Source organism: Dama dama, chromosome 3 (assembly GCF_033118175.1).
Source record: "Dama dama isolate Ldn47 chromosome 3, ASM3311817v1, whole genome shotgun sequence".
NCBI lineage: Eukaryota > Metazoa > Chordata > Mammalia > Artiodactyla > Cervidae > Dama > Dama dama.
This window is the reverse complement of record NC_083683.1, coordinates 41,306,805-41,324,897: the sequence shown is the minus strand read 5'-3', so window position 1 is coordinate 41,324,897 and position 18,093 is coordinate 41,306,805. Positions and strand designations below refer to the sequence as shown.

General features: G+C 38.8%; 2 protein-coding genes across 3 annotated transcripts in view; one reads left to right on the top strand and one right to left on the bottom strand.

Moving 5' to 3' along the window:
- Positions 1-18,093, top strand: part of FGD6 (FYVE, RhoGEF and PH domain containing 6) — a 117,441-nt gene that overhangs the window by 94,117 nt on the left and 5,231 nt on the right. For both annotated transcript variants that reach the window (XM_061125966.1, XM_061125974.1), the window contains exons 14-20: positions 281-360; positions 6,153-6,255; positions 6,741-6,887; positions 7,716-7,818; positions 9,763-9,890; positions 16,583-16,711; positions 17,318-17,466. In XM_061125966.1, coding sequence (XP_060981949.1) covers positions 281-360; positions 6,153-6,255; positions 6,741-6,887; positions 7,716-7,818; positions 9,763-9,890; positions 16,583-16,711; positions 17,318-17,466 — 839 coding nt within the window. The remainder of the gene's footprint in view (positions 1-280; positions 361-6,152; positions 6,256-6,740; positions 6,888-7,715; positions 7,819-9,762; positions 9,891-16,582; positions 16,712-17,317; positions 17,467-18,093) is intronic.
- On the bottom strand, positions 9,907-14,347 carry LOC133048988 (A-kinase anchor protein 10, mitochondrial-like). Its single transcript, XM_061132983.1, has 2 exons — positions 14,270-14,347; positions 9,907-13,970 (listed from the first exon to the last, which is right to left on the bottom strand). Exons 1-2 carry the CDS (start codon positions 14,345-14,347, stop codon positions 12,378-12,380), a joined length of 1,671 nt encoding a protein of 556 aa, XP_060988966.1. The 3' UTR covers positions 9,907-12,377.

Genomic DNA, 18,093 nt, shown 5'->3' with positions numbered 1-18,093 from the left:
TAGGTCACATCTGGCCACACTGAGATGTGGGGAAAGGCATTCTTGGTAGAAGGAATAGTGTGAGCAAAGGCCTGAAGGTGGGACAGTTGGGCCTTTGAGTATGTGGGTGTTTAAATTCATCTGGAGCAGAGAGCAGATGAGGAAGAGTAATGTAGATCAACCTGGATATGAAGGTTGGGGGTGGGTGTCAGCAGCAAGGGCATTGGACAGTTTTAACTGCACATCAGAGATGAGGTTTTCCATAGGATGCGTCTGCTCAGTTCGTTTTGCTTTCTTCCAGGTCAGAAAACCCACCCAAGAAGCGTATCAGAATGAACTTAAGATTGAAAGTGTAGAACGTTCCTTCATCCTCTCAGCCAGGTACATTTTACAATTACGTATAAACATTTGCCAGTATTACAGGCTCAGATACCTGCAACATTTTTCACATTTAGGTTAACAACTAGATTTATTTTTCCCTCTTCTTTTCTCTCCTAATACCATGCAGATTACTTTTTCTTTTTTAAATTTATTTTTAGTAATTTATTTGACTGCTCCAGGTCTTAATTGCGACATTTGGGATCTAGTTCCATTACCAGAGGAAGGAGATCTCTGCTCCTCAGCATTGGGAATGAGGAGTCTTAGCTACTGGACCATCAGGGGAGTCCCTCATGCAGTTTACTCTTGATTTACATGTAGGGAGAATGTCTGAGAGCTGATGTAGTAGTATGCTAGGAGCACAAATATTAACATGTTCCTCTGCGTGCAGTAATAATGCTAAGAAGTGCTTTGCCAATCATTGTTTTTGAAGTGGATATTTCAAATCCTGCTACAGTGATATGTAATGTTTTAAAAACATCTAGCGCAATAAATAAATAAATAACATAAAAACATCTAGCGCTTTATGTTTTACAAGGAAGTTTTCATATAACAGTCCAAGGTCATAACAAATCTGTTGAGGTAGGTGTCATAAAAGTGAGGAAGACCAAGTACAGAGAAAAATGAGTTGTTTTCTTAAGGCTGCATTGCTGGCAAAGTCAGGATATGAATAGAACTTTTTTTGGTTTTAAATCTGTTGTTTTTATAATGCCACATTGCCTCCAATAGAAACCTACAGTGATTTATGTGTACAGCAAAATATATGACCATAATGTAAATCAAGTGCTGAGGAAACCTGAAACTATATGACGCATACAGGTACATTATTCAGGTTTGGCTAAGTGCCAGGAGTGGATGTGTGGCGGGATTTGACTGGTGAAGGGAGAGACACCAACAGCCCCAGCTTACTCTACTGCCAGATCTGGATAACAAGTCTGGCTGGCTGTCAGACTTCACCTTTGATGTAATCAAAATAGCAGCAAACCCTTACATGGTGCTTACTTTGTGCTCGGGACTATCCTGAGTACTTTCTGTATATTAATTCGTTAAATCTTCACAATAAATTTTTTAGGTGAGTTACCCATTTTATGGTGAAAAAAGCCAACCAGCTATTAAGTAGCAGAGCCAGTGGAGCTGAAATTTGGATCTGACACTAAAATTCATATTTTTAACTGTTCTAATATTGCCTATGTCCATGGATGTCAAGGCCTCAGACCAAATGTGCTGACTTCCCAAATCAGACCACGGGAGCAGCTCCCTGGGTCATGTCACTCTTCTGAAATAGAAAGGCCACTGCTGTCTGATACTAAATCTCAGGATGACAGGAGAAGACAAATTCTTGTATTCCGGATTTGTCACGTGCTTCCCAGCTCCTGGCTAGAGCAAGCAGAGCTCTGTCAAGGGAGGGAGGACTTGAAGCATCCTCCAGATCAGTATTTAAAATGTGAAAGTAGGGGACTTGCCTGCTGGCTCAGAGGTTAGGACTCCACGTTTTTACTACCCAAGGCCCAGGTTCAGTACCCCGTCGGGGAACTAAGTTCCCATGAGCCGAGCAGTGCAGCCAAAATTTTTTTTTTTTAAAAGAAAGTGAAAAAAGTTTGACCACCTGAAACTGTGCGATTTTTCCCCTTTCTTTTCTTTGTTTCTTGAATTAGTACAAAAAATGCAAAGAACATCAAGTCCCTGTATATCAGGTTCCTGGCGAATACCTCAGCTTGGTTCTTAAAATCAAGAAATTTATTTTCAAAGATCCAAAGAGGAAATGCTTATAGGGACGTTAAGTTTTCAATTGCACTTAAGTTTTCTAACTAAAATGTGCTTTGATAAACAAATATTCTGTTTATTAAAAAATAAATAATTCAGAAAATGACGGTCAGTCTTTCTTTGGTTGCCTAGATGTTGTGTGTTTTCAGATCTGGCTCCTAAACGGATCTAGTAAGATCATTGAATTTTTAAGTGTGATGGGAAACTATCCAAAGGTTTTAAGCCAAGAATTGGTGTGGCCTCATTTTTCATTTTTAAAAAAGCACACTGTCTGCTCTGTAGAAGTCAGACCACCAGAGACTAGAGTAGAAGCTGGAAGCCCAGGTAGGAGGCTGTCGATGGTGAGGTCTGGACTATGGTTAGACTGAGGTCCAGCCTGCAGTTAGATTTGATTGAGAAAGGGCAGTTAGGGATAGCCTCCCACAAGTCCTGTGTCTGTTGAGTTATGAAGGGTAAGTAGGAGTTGGATAGCTCGGCAAAGAGAAAAGGAGGAGCCTATTGGCCAGTAGGAGTTGTGTGTACGAAGATCCTGAGGTGGAAGGCGGCATGGCGTGTTCAGAGAACTGAAAAGCCCCTGTATCTTGAACACAGCAAATGAGAGGGAGAGTGACCCGAGATAAACCTGAAGGGACAGGGAGAAGAATTATGCAGGACCGTCTTGTGGATTTTGGTCTTTAGCCTAAGAGCCACAGGAAACCACTGAAAGGTTTATACAAAGGAACGATGTGATCATATTGGCATTTTAAAAAGAATATCTAGTTACTCTGTGGAGAATAGTTTGAGAGGGAACTGAAGGAGATGAGTAACGGGACAGAGGAAAGGAGAGCGGCGGTGAGATTGAGTCTTTATCCTGGACAGTGTGTCAGGTTGCGGTGGTAGGTGACTGGGAGCTTTGGGGAGAAATCCGGAATTTAGGTTCAGACGTGAGTGTGGAAGATGTCCTGGAGGAGGAAATGGCAGCCCAGTCCTGTATTCTTGCCTGGAAAATGCCATGGACAGAGGAGCCTGGTGGGCTACAGTCCGTGGGGTCGCACAGGCACACAGGTGCAGAGTGAACGTGAGGCGCCTATAAATCCTCGGTCAGCACGGAGGTGGTTTATGCCAGGAGCTGGATGTCAGAGGGAGACTGGACTAGAGGCATGTCCCGGGGAGTCATCCGTTTAGAGATGATGACCGAAGGTAGCAGACTGACTGAGGGTACACAGGGAGACCACAGAGTTCCCTGTTAAATCTATCCTGTAATTCTTCAGTCTCACATCAGTCGTCACCTCTGCAAAGCCTTCGCTGCTACCCACATGAGGTAGTTTACTATTTCTGCGTTACTTATCTACTTTACCCTTCCTGTATTATATGGTAATTACTTGTTCTAGGGTCTCACCTCAGTTGGGTGTCAGCACTTGGACGTGAAGTGTACTTTTGTGCCCAGTTCACAGCATCGTACCTGGCCCATAGAAGGCTCCCAGTAAATGTTATTCAAGTGAACTGAAATGATGGGGCCTTTGGACCCCAGGGTAGCATCCCACAGTAACACAAGAAGGTCATAGTGCGTCAGGTCTAGCACACCAGAAATCCCTTCTATTGGAGAACTCTTTCCCTTAGAAATTCTTTCCAATCAGTGGAGAAAAGGTGCTTGTTTGATGCAAATTTGCTTTCTGGTAATGTTCACATTCCATAAAGAAAAGAATACTTGGCTTAACTGTGTTTTCATAGGAGGAAGATGCTGATTCTTCTTTTAACCATGTCACAAAAGCAGGGCTAAAATGTCTACACTTGATGCTCGAGGCAAATGTGTGTGGTCTCTGAGACGTGTTTTATCAAGAGCTGATAAACATTGTTTTGGCAGAAGCCCACACAAGAAAAAGCCAGGAATAATTAAATGAAAGAACAGCATATGTGACATGATTTGCAGTCGAATCACATTCCACATGCTCCCAGGGCTCCAGAAAAATCAGACAGCAATCCTCAAATTAGCCATCTGCCTCTCTGCTTTGTTACCTTTTCCAGTGAAAAGTTGGGGAAGGAGAGAAGGCAGGGGAGACAGTAATATTTTATGAATGTTTACCCAGAATCTGGGCCCTATTCTCATAGCATAACTCTTCAGAGAACAGAAACAGAGGCTAGAGATGACCTGGTGGTGAAGGGTTCCATCCTTAGCCACACTTGGGTCTGATACCAAGTCACCATTTAATAAAGCAGCCTGTTATCTAAGGCATTGCAAGTGATGCAGTGGTATAGAATCTGCCTGCCGATGCAAGACATACGGGTTTGATCCCTGGGTCGGGAAGATCCGTTGGGAAGGAAATGGCAACCCATTCCAGTATTTTTGTCTGGAGAATACTATGGACAGAGGAGCCTGGTGGGCTCCAGTCCGTGGGGTCACAGAGAGTCAGACATGACTGAGCACTTGAGCATCCTGAGCATCATATTATCTAAAGCAAATTATCTAACGGTTCAAATCTTCACATTGCTTTTCTATAGATGGAGATGGTGTGTGAAATTGGGATTGGGGGAAAGAGATATTCCTCAGAGGATATGAGGTGTGATGGCATTTGCACAGAGAGCATTCAGCACAGTTGGCTGATATGTGGCAAATGTTAAATTAGCGGCAGCTAGTTGGGACAGTGATGGTGGAATAGTAGAGGTAACTGAGGTGAGTTTTGTTTGGTTTAGAGAGATAGGGGCTATTTCTATTTTATTTTGGTTTTGATATATAATGAAACTTTGAAAAATATACTAGTTTTAGATTTTTATTTGTAAGTTGGGTGCCTTCCTTTTAATATCTGTATGAATGCGTTTTCTAAATGGTATTGAAGCCATTTAGTTGGAAGGTTCATTTCTGAGAATGATTATGGTGGGGTAGGTTAAAGTATCTCCTTGATGTGCTCTGAATTCATCAAAATATGCCTAATTGTATAATTTCTTATGATGGAATTTTTCCTTTTAAAGTGATTACTTGAAAGTTACATACTTAGAATGAGGACTACAACGAACCTGCATATTTGGTCACTAAGACTCAAAAAATTACCAAGGTTCTGCCACAGATTTTCCTTTTTTCTAAAAGTACTTTAAAACAGATGGCAGATATCAGGTCATTTTACTCCTGCATACTTGAGTATGCTTCTCTTAAAAATAAGAAAATGCACATTTTCTTACACAGTAACATTCCCATTATTATAATGGATTTTTATTATGATAAAATTTTACATTTACTATTAAATTCTCTTTCTCTCTACAAAGATAAACACATACACACACACACCTAAAATGTGTCTCCCCTCCTGAGTTTGCAAAACAAATGTACTGATACCAGTGATGATTCTGAGTTACCATAGAATTTTTTTAGAGGGCCTCTTTGCAAAAACATAGAACAAGAATGCATTTTTCTGAGCAGGCTATCCCCCCGTTTGGCCCATTTCTATCTATATCTGAGTCACACACTTCCTGATGAACTGAGGGTAAGAACAGAAAATGTGATGGACTGAATTGGTAGAGGAGCCCTAACAATCACCGAAGGCTCTCTCCCTTATTAACCACGCCTTCAGCTTCTGTTAGTGACACCAAAAATATGCTTCCTTTACTCTAGTGCCCTTTCTAGAGTATTTAGTAACCTAAAAATATTTAGTATTGTGTTGTAAATTTGGATTTGAAACTTGATTCCTTGAAATATTTTTAAAATCTAGGATTATATCTCAGGAAGCTCCTTGGTTATATAAGTAATCATAATTATTAATTGCATGAAAAGCCCTTAAATTGAACAAAAATACCTCCAAATTTAGGAGACTTCAAAAGCCATTCAGTTTTAGAAAGTAGTATCTTTGGAAAGAAGAAAAGTGGTGTGTTTGCTAAAATGCCATGCGTTCTTTATATGCCCACTGGTTATTTGTGCCCAGAAACCTCCAAGTTGTTGCCTGTGACTCACATTGTTGGAGGGTGGTGGAATCTGTTGCCATGGCAGAAGGAAAAAAAAGTAAGAAAAAGGCAAAGAATAAGAGCTGACATCTGGCTGATAAAACCTCTTTTGCCCCCAACAGTTCTGCCCCAGAAAGGGATGAATGGCTCGAAGCCATTTCCAGGTCAATAGAAGAGTATGCCAAGAAAAGAATCACATTCTGTCCTAGTCGGAGTCTTGATGAGGTATTGTCTTTTCCTTCATGTGTTTTTTAAGTGCATTCCAAACCATTTTCACCTTAAAGAAACTTTTCCCAGGGGTTTAGAAAAGCAGCATATGCTTCACAGAAGGATTGGGTATGTGCATAATTTCAGAGCCTAAATGTTTATTCTATTAATGTCTCCCTACAAGTCTAGGATAGCATATAGCGCATTCATATTTTTTTCTGGTTATAAAACCTCACTGTAGAAAACACAGCAGTGTAGTTTGAGGAAGGAACTAATCAGCTCTCATTGCACTACCACCGGCAATGGTAATACAGTTTTGCACTAGAGGATTGTTGGAATGTAGCTAATCTTAACATCCTGAGAAGATGAAAAGTACGATTGTTCCTGTGTCATCCACATCCTTAATGATACCATCAGCATTGTGAGCTGCCAGTGCGAAATAAAAAGGTTTGAGCAGTAGCAGGCAGTGTGCCTAGAAATAATCAGAAGTCACTCTTCTACAGGCTGACTCAGAAAATAAAGACGAGGTTAGTCCTCTTGGATCTAAGGCGCCCATCTGGATTCCTGATACCAGGGCCACCATGTGCATGATCTGCACCAGTGAATTTACTCTGACCTGGAGACGACATCACTGCCGGGCCTGCGGAAAGGTTGGAAAGAATCACAACCCTTCCCTTGTGATTTTCAATAGCTCCATGCTGTACATGTTGAAGAAGTGTATTTCCCCTTGTAAACCATTGTAGGGTAGGGAGGGGAGAGATACTGCCTCATGACTGGTATCCCCCCCTAAACATTTAGCATGAGGCAATCTTGTTAGGGAACTTACTCCTTCTACCCCAAGATTACTTTAGGATGTCAATAATAGAACATGTTCATTAAAAAAAAGAACTAACAAATTGACAATTAAATAGATGCTCACATTTATAGGTAATTATTGAAACTACATTTGTCCCAATACCACATTCTTAACAGGAGGAAACTTTCAGTATTGAAGTTACCGTTTGTGATGTTTCTAAGCTTTCATAACATTATCAGTAAAATGTGCATAGTAACAATGAAATCAGAGAGTGACTGTAAAGATTTAATGGACGTTATTTAGAGAGCATTTAATACAGGCCAGACACTAGGAAGAGGTACAGCAGAGGTATTCATGGTTGCAGCAGTGATGATGGCAATGACAGTGATGATGGTACAGCTAATATAGGACTTACTACCCACCAGGCAGCGTTCTGAACATTTTGCACCTGTTAACTCCATTAGTATGTTATTATCTGTCATAAGCAATCAGTGATAATCTGTGGCCTCTTAAATGTGCTATTGTGTGTGAGTTCCCTACGTACCTCTGCTGAGTTGTTATTGAGACTCAATGACTATGAACAGGTTTTGAAAAGCAGACTGGGCTATAAATTGTAACTGATGGTTTAGATACAAAGGTTATTTATTCTAAATGAAATGAAATAATTCCAATGTGTTTGCAGATTGTATGCCAAGCTTGTTCATCAAATAAGTATGGCTTAGATTACCTGAAAAATCAACCAGCAAGAGTATGTGAACACTGTTTCCAAGAACTGCAGAAATTAGGTAATGTATAAGTACAGATTTAACTGAAAATTCCTTTATGCCCCAGATGCTTGCAAAAAACCTTCTAGAAGAATCGTCATAGGGCCCATTAGCAATATAATTGGTGATACTTATCTCAAAATATTAAGTATCTTGCTTTCTTAACTTAGTTAAGCTTTTTCTTTTTTTAAAAAAATTTTTTTATTTTTAATTGGAGGATAATTACTTTACAGTATTGTGTCAGTTACTGCCACACATCAACATGAATCAGCCGTAGGTATACATATGTCCCCTCCCTCGTGAGCCTCTCTCCCATTTCCCACCCCTCTAGATGTCACATAGCACTGGGTAGTTAAACTTTCTTCACTCCTATTTCATGATGATTCCAGGAAAGGTTGAATTAAAACTTATTTTTATTCTGAAAAGGGTTTTGCTAAGGATTCTAGTTGTAGAAGTATAATCACAGGATGAAATGCTTAGAACAGTTACAAGGTAACTTTAGCTTCTAAGTAATTTTCAAGTTTATAGTTTCACATCTATGTGTATTACAAATCATTTTTATCAATCCATCAAGTAGTTCTCTATGAAAACATACCAAGTGGCACTTTGTTAGCCTTATTCTAATCACTTGGACTGATGTGTGAGGTTTTATTCTACATCTAAATGTGTAGCTTTTTACCAGCTACAAAATGAGCTATATCTGCCTGCAAGTATCCGTTCCTCCAGTTAAGATGAATGCAGCTCAGGTCTACATTTTGAGAAAAGATCCTTAGTTAAAATTCCTGAAACTTAGAGGATCTAAACTTTTAAGAAGTTAAAAGTTCGCTTTGAAACTTGGCGATGAAGAATAGCTTTTTATTAGCAGACAAGAATGTCTAAGTGAATAAAACTGGATGACATGCTATTTCAAAATCCAAACATTAATAGAGGAATTGTCTGTTATTTTCTGTACACATTTTCCAAAAAGAAACATTCACCTGATCTTCTGCCAGCCTTATGTTCCTGCCTTTGTTCTCTGAATATCTAATATCAGCTCAAACATTCAAAATCCATTGTTGAATACTCTTTTTTTTTTTTTTTTTTTGAATACTCTTTTTGTCACCCATTTGGTCAATAAATCTTGTCAAATTTATCTTTGAAAAAATCTGTCATGCTCTTGACTTCTTCATCACCACCCTAACAAGGCCTTCATTATCTTTCATCTGGACTACTGTCCTAATTTCCTAACAGGTTTTTCTCTTGCGAATCCTTCCCCTCTCCTACTGTCAGATTTAGTTTTCTAAATTGAGTCTACTTCCCAGCCCAGAAGGCTTTTGATTTCCCACTGCCTAAAAGACAGTCCTTAGAACCAGTCCTCTTTTTTCCATCTTCACCTCCAAATAGATGATCTAATTTCATATCTCTGTGCTTTTGCTTATGCTGACTTTTCTTCTTGAAGTGTTCTTCCTCCTCTTTTTTGCTTGCCAGACTCCTTCTTATACTTTGATGCCAACTCAAAACTCTCATTCTTTTCCCAGCTTTCTTTGAACCTCTGCAGTCAAAATTAATTACTGCCTCCTCTTGCCTTATAGTCTCTTTTTGAAAATTTTATTCATTGTAATGGTATTTGGTCATGTATTTAGATACTAAATGATGTTAGTTTTTTTGTTTTTAAGTCAGGAGAGAAGTTTTTTCAATTTAGTTTTTTAAGTTGGTAGTATATGAACATGTTTCAGAATTCTAAAGGCATACAGGGCCAATTCTTTCATATGGTTTGCAGTTGAAAAAAGTGAAAAATAGTTAGTGGAAAGTCTTCCTCCCACTCAACTTCCACCCGTTTGGCTTCCTTTCCCAGGGGCCTCAGTGACACAAGTTTCTTAAGTATCCTTCCATGGATATTTTGTGCAACAGTGTTTATTGACTTAGGTTAAATTGAATTGCAGAATGTTTACCGTTGGTTCCATAAGTGTACCTGGTTTGTTTTAGATCACCAGCACTCTCCTAAGTTTGGATCCCCTGGAAATCACAAATCTCCTTCCAGCGCCTTATCATCAGTCTTACATAGTATTCCATCAGGGAGGAAACAGAAAAAAATCCCAGCTGCTCTTAAAGAAGTAAGTGTTTCCATTAAACTTGCAACTTGATAGAGGCTGAATTATTCATACCCAGATAGTACTTTAGTTTTTCTCTCATAAAGGAAGATGTCATTTCCCACCATAGACATGCATTTTAATACTGAAGATCAATGTGGCTGAGGCCTCCCTTATCTCCCTTATGACCTGAGTCATTTAGAAAATGACTGTTGAAAGGTTTGGAAAGCATTTTATAGCAGTGATAGAAAGTAAAGATAACTTGGACTTGTGTTAATTTTTAAAATTACTTTGAGGAGACCCCTTATCAGAGGGAAAAAGTCTATAAACTATTGGGGGCATTTTGTTAGCATTTACTCATCTGCATGGCTTATTTTTTTTAGGCATTAATAGGTTATATACAACTGATATAATAGGTTGTTTACTGATAGTAGTTTGTTCTTCCTTCAACTTAACAGAAAAAATTTTAAGTTTTAATAACCTACAAAGCTTGACCTTTTGATTCTTAGTGTGGCCATGTGACAAAACAGAAGATGGAGGAAACTTGCTAAAACGAATAGTATTTTACCTCCCACTCCTCATGCCCACAAAGAAAGCAAGTCAGAACTGGTACCTCTATGAAATAGAGGCATGGGTTGACCCAGTGACTCCACTTCTAAAATTCAATCATAAATAGATTTATACAAAATGACTTATACACAAGATTATTTGTTGCAGCATTGTTTAAAGTAACAACAGATAGGAATACCTTTAACATCAATGACTAAAGCACAGGTTAAATTAAAAATATATATATAAAAAAGTAATGGACCAGACACTTAGAGAACACTCTACAGCAAAGATGCACACTGTCACCACTTCTGTTCAACACTGTACTGCAATTTCTAGCCAGAGCAGTTAGGCAAGAAAAGGAATAAAAGACATCCAAAGTTGATAAGAAAGAAAACTATTTCTATTTGCAGATGACATGATCTTAGACATAGAAAACCCTAAAGAATCCACAGACAACTATTTAGAGCTAACAAATGAATTCAGTAAAGTTGAAGGTACAAGATAAACACACAAAAACCGTAACATTTCTACACATTTGGTGAAGAATCAGAAAAATAAATTAAGGAAACAATTTCTGTTTATAATAGCATCAAAGATAATAAACTACTTAGGAATAACCTGACTCAAGGAGGTGTAAAAAGTGTACACTTAAAACTACAAAACACTGCTGAAAGAAATAAAAGATGGCATAAATAAATGGAATGGTATTCCGTGTTCATGGACTGTAAGACTCAATACTGTGAAGATGGCAACACTTTCTAAAGGAACCTTCAGATTCAATGTAATTCTGACCCAAAATGTTAAAGCTGATCCTGAAATTCACATGAAACTACAAGGAACCAGAACATCCAAATCAATCTTGCAAATGAAAAAAATGCAAAGTCAGAGGACACACACACACACAGTTCCTGATTTCAAAGCTTTCAAAAACCTATAAACTAGAACTAAGTTGGAGGACTCTCATTTCCCGATTTCAAAACTTATTACAAAGGAACAGTAATCAAGACTGAGTTAGTCATCATTTGACCCAGCCATCCTACTCCTAGGTATGTACACCAGAGAAATGAAAATACACATCCACACAAAAACTGTACAGCAGCGTGACTCCTAACAGCCAAAAGCAATAATCCCGACGTTCACGAGCTGAGGAGTAAACAAAATGTGGTGTGTCTGTATGATGGAGTGTCATTTGGCCATAGAAGAACAAAGTTCCAATACATGCTAAAAACACAGATGAACCTTGAAAAAAGAAGCCAGTCACAAGGACAACATATCACAAGGTTCCACTTATATGAGATGTCTGGAACAGGCAAATCTATAGAGACAGAAAGTCAGCTAGCAGCCACCTAGGGCTGGAGGAACGAGGACTTGGAGGGTAAGAGTTAAAGGGTAAAGGCCTCCTTTCTTGGGTGAAAAAAATGTTCTATAACTGACTGTGGCGAGTTAAGCAACTCTGTAAATAAACTATAAAACCACTGAATTATACAGTGTAAATGGATAAACTGTACGGTATGTGAAGTATATCTCAATAAGGTTGTACAAAAAAAAAAGAAAAAAAGGAAAGAAAAGAGGAGGACAGTGACAGGAAGGGGACAACAGTGTCTGACAACCTGGTAAGGTGTTCTCTTTCTTGATCTAGATGCTGGTCACATGGGTTAGGTTTGCTTATCTAAATTCTTCAAGCTGTACATGATTATGAAATGTAGACTTTCCTGTAACATATTATTATACTTCAACCAAAAATGTAAAAATACTTTTTATGGTTAGCACCTAGGCCTTTGTGTCTAAACAAAAACGGCATTCTACTGGGTTGGCCAAAAAGTTAATTCGCGTTTGTCAATCATCAGAAAGAATTTGGTTAGAGTATCTAGTAAGTAGGCTAATTTTATCTCTGCTTGTTTCTTCTACAACCTAAAGCGTATAAACGGGGTCTGATGCTAGGATCTGAGGGAAAGGACCCTAACGGCTGGGCACACGGGTCACTACCTGAGAGGTGGAGCTGTCGGCTGCCCCAGGGTGGGAGTCATCAGGGGGACCCATAGAGCCTGGAGCCGTCAGTGAGACACTCCCTCCCAGGAACTCGTCTCCGCGAACTGAGTGGATGAGATCGTTCAAGTATTTATAATACAGATTGCTGGACAAAAAGCCAGGCAAAAAGACCTTCTCCATAGTCATCCAGGCCTGACGTAACGGAGCGGTGAAACAGTTAGGGAGTGGCCCACCTTCCCGGCAGATGTTGGATTCAATTTCCAGTCGCACAACATCGCAGAATCCAAGAGGGTGTGTGGCCTGGAGGGAGAAGTACTTGTCATATAAGATCATGGCGTCATTCTGTGCCTCCTGTCCGTCGTACATCCCTTTTTTGGCAGCGAGCTGAGACTGGAAGTTGTCTGCTGCCAACCAGAACTGTAGGATATTCACTGCGTCCTCTTTCTCCATGTACTCTGAGAAATAAAAGAGGGCTGACTCACAGAAGAGAATGTCAGCCAGGTAAACAGTTCCACTGGTCAGCACTTCAATCTGGTATTTACAGAAATGGTGACTTCGTAGAAACTCACTAAAGTGCTCGTGCTCCATTGCACTGAAGACTATGGACTGTGCAGAAACGAAACAGTTGGGATCCACCTGCCCGTCTTCTCCACAAATCTTTGCTATGATGTCATTTCTCATTGCTTCTGTAATTGGTATCGGTTTAGCAGCATCTGGAGATATGTATTTGGTAAAAGTATTCACTGCATCTTGCTCTATACTTTTCATTAATTTTCCTGATAATTCCTTCAGTGGAGAAGATGGACTACTTCTACTGGCTACCATGAGCCTGGAGGACTCCTGGGTTTCCAGGGAGCCCCGATGAGTTCCTGTCCTGGCTGTCTCTAGGTGGAGAGAATGGGCGTTGTCACTCTCCTGGGAAAGCAAGTGGTTCTGGGTGTTGCTAGTTCTATTATTCAAGTCAATTCCTTCCAGATGGGCTGAGCCAGAATCCTCCAACCTCCTGTTAAGAGACTCGGTTACAAAAGCTGCTGTGGTTTCGGGCTTTTTAGATGGAGAGACAGGTTCAGCCAATGAGCTCTGCTTCACTGTGTTCAGACTGTGTGCTCTTATTCGGGACCAAGTTGTGGAGTGAAAACTTTCAGCTTCCAACCAAAACTTAACCAAATGCTCCATTCTCCGAAGTTCCATGAATTGAATGAAGTAAGGGAGGACCATGGTGTCATGCAAGACTTGCTCAAGGGTTTTTGAAAGACTTGATTTGGCCTCCTGAGTCTGGTAGTCCAGACAAGATCTGCCCAGGTCCCCAAAGTGAGCAGCCTCCATGTGGCTGGGCTGTTTCTTAAGCGTTGCAGTCCTGCTACTTGAAAAGGAGTCCATGTTGGCAGAAATGGCATTGATTGCAACATGACTTGGTCCCGCAGCCTCCAGCAAGGCATGATTTTTAGTGCTTTTTTGTGGGGAATGTACGGATATTGAAGCTTTGACTGACTTGACATCTGGGGTCTTCTCCTGCTCCCCTGGAGCATATCCATAGGCATGACTGATATCCTGTCCCAGTTCCTCAAAGTCAAGTGTTAATCAGCCAATGTCAAGAGATCAAATAGTCCTGACTTTCTAGTCACTCCTATTTTGGTTAGTCTATTAATTGGTTTTGTGCCCCGGAAAGTAGCGTTTTAAATTTTGTTCTCTTGCTTATTTGCTGTGGAGGTGTTCCATCATGAAAAGTGGAAGAAAGGAACTCTAAAAATTTGACCAAGATCATGTTCCTTATGTAAAGTTGAGCACATTTCCTCATGGCTATTGAAACTCTAGGAAGTGATTTATAGCCAGGCTCGTGAAATAGTAAGAATAGGATTTACAGTTCCATTTGCCAAGTTCCATGTGGAACTGGATAAGCCAGCTAAGTGAATAACTCTCAGCTCTTTTTCTTCTGTCATGAAGTTCCTGAATCTAAGACTACATTGAAAATCTTTGAAGTTTTTAACCAACTGAAGTAATTTTCAGTTCCTTGTAATTTTTCACTTCTCCATGTTGATGTCACTGTTTATAAATATAATTCTGACACGTGCTCCCCTCTTTAGTCAGAACTCAGCAGAGTTTTTGGCTACAAAAACTACGGTCTATAGACTAGACTCAACCTTACTGCAGTCCTCTTTTGTACATCTTTCTACCCAACCACGCAAACGGGCCTTCCACTCAAACCTCTGCTTTCTCCCCTGACTCCGCTGGTTCTCAGAGTGTCCTCCAGAGTGGCAGCAGAACCACCATGGAACTTACTCGAAATGCAGATTCTTGGGCCCAAGCATTCTCAGTGATTCAGGTGTATGTCTACTGAAGTTTGAAAACCATTGCTTTGCTCCTCTGTGACCACACAGGGGAAATTAGTTTTGCCAATTAAGCTCTATACAAGTCATAGTAGTCTCCTTGGAAACCTGTGTTTTTTTGTCTTTTGTTTTCAACAGGGGTGAAATCGACATAACATGTAGTTAACTGTTTAAAGATATACAATTCAGTGGTATTTGGTGTTTTCTCAGTGATGTGTGACTGCCGTATTGCTTCAGTTTCAAAACTTTTTCATCACCTCATAAGAACACCCTGTGTGTGTTAAATAACTGTCCCCCACCCCCTCCCCCTGGCAACCAGGAATCTGCTCTATGGATTCGTTTGTTCAGGATCTGTCATGTAAAAGGAGTCATGCGACATATCCTGAATGTTTGGCTTCTTTCACTTAGCGCAGTGTTTCTGAGGTTCAGCCAAGTTACAGCATGTATCAGCACTTTCTTTTTTGTGTCTGAAGAGTACTCCTTTTTAGAGATATATATCACAACTTGGCCATTTATCTGTTGATGGACACGGGTTTCCACCTTTTGGCTATTGTGAATAATGCTGATGTAAAACATTGGTATACAGATTTCCATGTGGACTTATGTTTCCATTTGTCTTGGTTATATAACTGGGAGTGAAATTGCTTGACCATATAATAATCCTATGTTTAACTTTTTAAGGAATTGGAAACTTTTTTCTTATTCCATTGATGTTCAGTACATTTTTAGAAATTCATCTTTAAGAATTGCATACATTCAAACTTCAGTACCCTCAGTAGTGACAGACTGTGTCTCTTGAATTGGAAATTTCATTTATTTTTTAAATAAATCATTAGAATGAAAGTTTTGTGAATCAATTAGGTGATTAAGCTGGTTTAACACTAATTTTTCTTTTATTTTTTTTATTTTCTTTTAAAAAGATAATAGAGGACTATGATTATTCAGTATTGTGATTAGTCTTATATGGCTATTAAATTAATTGTAAAATATTCTCAAAGAGCAATGTACAGAATATTTTGCACAATGATAGTAACACTTAACCTAAGTACATAGTATCAGTAGCATCACAATGTAACTGCATTTTAAGAGAAACCTCCTTTGAATGTAAGTGTTGTAGTTTTCCTTTTTTTTAATTACTTGGTAGTCTTATATAGGATGTTATTTCTGTATACAGATTTACTTGCACTTAACAGACATTCTAATTTAACATTAGATATAAATTTTCCACTTGGGACTTTGCTGGCAGTCCAGTGATTAAAACACTGAGCTCCCAATGCAGGGAGCAGGGGTTTGATCCCTTTCCAGGGAACTAAGATTTCTACAAGCTGCATGACCCCCTCCCTCCAAAAATAGAATTTCCTGTTTACTTATCTGTTGATATAATTTGTAGAAATCCAAAGTTATCTCAGAAACAAAGTTAAAGGTTTAAGTAATTTTCCCTAACACCCCTAAATGAGAGCAATAAACAACATATACTGTCCCCAAAACACAGCTTTAAAAAGGCCTTTTTGTCATTTGAAATTATTATTCATCTCCTGGGAACTCAGAAAATATAGTGGAACCCACTAAGAAACCTATACATGCAAGCACAGGTAAACCAGGTAAAATTCTGGAATTGCTTCTAAAAGGAAGGATTTTATGCTCATGGTAATGGCAATATTCAATCTGTACAGTAGCAGATTTTAAATATAAACAGTTTCATTCTTTTTTTTTTTTTTAGTTTCATTCTTAAACATGATATTTTTATGGTTATTGCTTTCAGCATCAATGATCAAAAACAATTTTGTTATTTAAAATTTTGGTTTTGTCTAAAAACGATTAAACTGTATATGGGGTTTGCTTATTTAGGTATCAGCAAACACAGAAGATTCCTCTATGAGTGGCTACTTGTACAGATCAAAGGGCAATAAAAAACCTTGGAAACACTTGTGGTTCGTCATAAAAAATAAAGTACTATATACATATGCTGCAAGTGAGGTAAGATCTGAAATGGAAACATGAATAATTTGGAGTCTTGTTTTATAGTGCCACCTAGAAATAATTAGTGTTTGCCTAATCTGTCTACGTTTTTGCTTTTGCTTTTCTTTGAGAGGGGGAGATATTACAGTTGTTTTTGACATGAACAGTGTCCTTGTTTTGTACCTAAAGATACTCAAAGATGTTAGGAATTTTCCATAGTGTTAAAATGTTAAGTTTGGGGGATATCATGTGACTACTGACTACTTCACTAAAGGCAGAAGTTTGGTGAGACTGGAGTATGTCACCTTTCTGACCTGTGTTTTTTGCATCCATAAAATGAAAGTAATGTAATTACTCACTTCCCATGGTTGTAGGGAAATAACATGAAATCAGTGAATATGAACACATTGAAAACTGTCTACTGCATTGTCTGATGGGTGGGGAGGGGATGGCCCAATAAATATTGTTGAATAAATGAAAAGTGAATTAGTTGCTAGAATTACCATTGTTTCATATATGTGTGTTTGTTTGAAATTAAATTAGAGCTTTGCAGATAAAAAGTTGCAGGTCTGAATTTTTTATCATTTTAAAAGTTTATCTTCCTTTGTGTCTTTGTAAATTTAGGATGTGGCAGCTTTGGAGAGTCAACCTTTACTAGGATTCACAGTCACTCAAGTCAAAGATGAGAATTCAGAGTCTAGAGTGTTTCAGTTACTGCACAAAAACATGCTATTTTATGTATTCAAAGCAGATGATGCTCACTCAGCTCAGAAGTAAGTAATTTAGGCTTTTTTTTTTATACATGAGATTTCAAATTGTTACTTTAAATGATTGATTTTAAAAATAACCTACTTCCATGCATGGGATCAACAAAGAATGTAAATCAGAAATCCCATTTAGAAAGATTTAACATATTATTCAAACTCTTTAGAATTGTTTTAAAGATAGGCAAGAGGATCTGGAATATTTTCAGGAAGCAGAGAGGAAAAGAAAATAGGTAGTTCTGTCCAAAATATTTTGTGTACACATGACCTCCGAGGAAGCAGCATGAAGCTGCTCTGCTGAAAGGACGGGACGCAGAGGTATTTGACCTCTCCTCCAATGAGGTGAAGCATTTTCTCTTGAAACATTCTGGGATTTTGGCAATCCTGTGAGTCAGTCGTGCCATGGAACGGCAGGAGCTTAAACAGCTGCTTGCTAACTTACATCTTTGGGGAGAAGGTCAAACACATTAAGAGTCTCCTGTATTATTCCCAGTGACTGAGTAGAAGGAAAGTATATCATTTTAGATGGAAGTGGTTGAAATAATCTCTTCAAAATTCCAACAAGAATATTTATTTAAATGTCATGAGATTGCTTAACATAGAGAAGAGTATCTCTGTGAAATTGAGGTGCTCTGT

Coding starts and splice junctions, on each gene's coding strand:
- LOC133048988 (XM_061132983.1), bottom strand. CDS start 14,347: ATGACAGAAGAAAAAGAGCTGAGAGTTATTCACTTAGCTGGCTTATCC. Junction 13,971..14,269: donor GGAACTTGGCAAATGGAACT/GTAAATCCTATT, acceptor CTTGACTTTGAG/GAACTGGGACAGGATATCAG.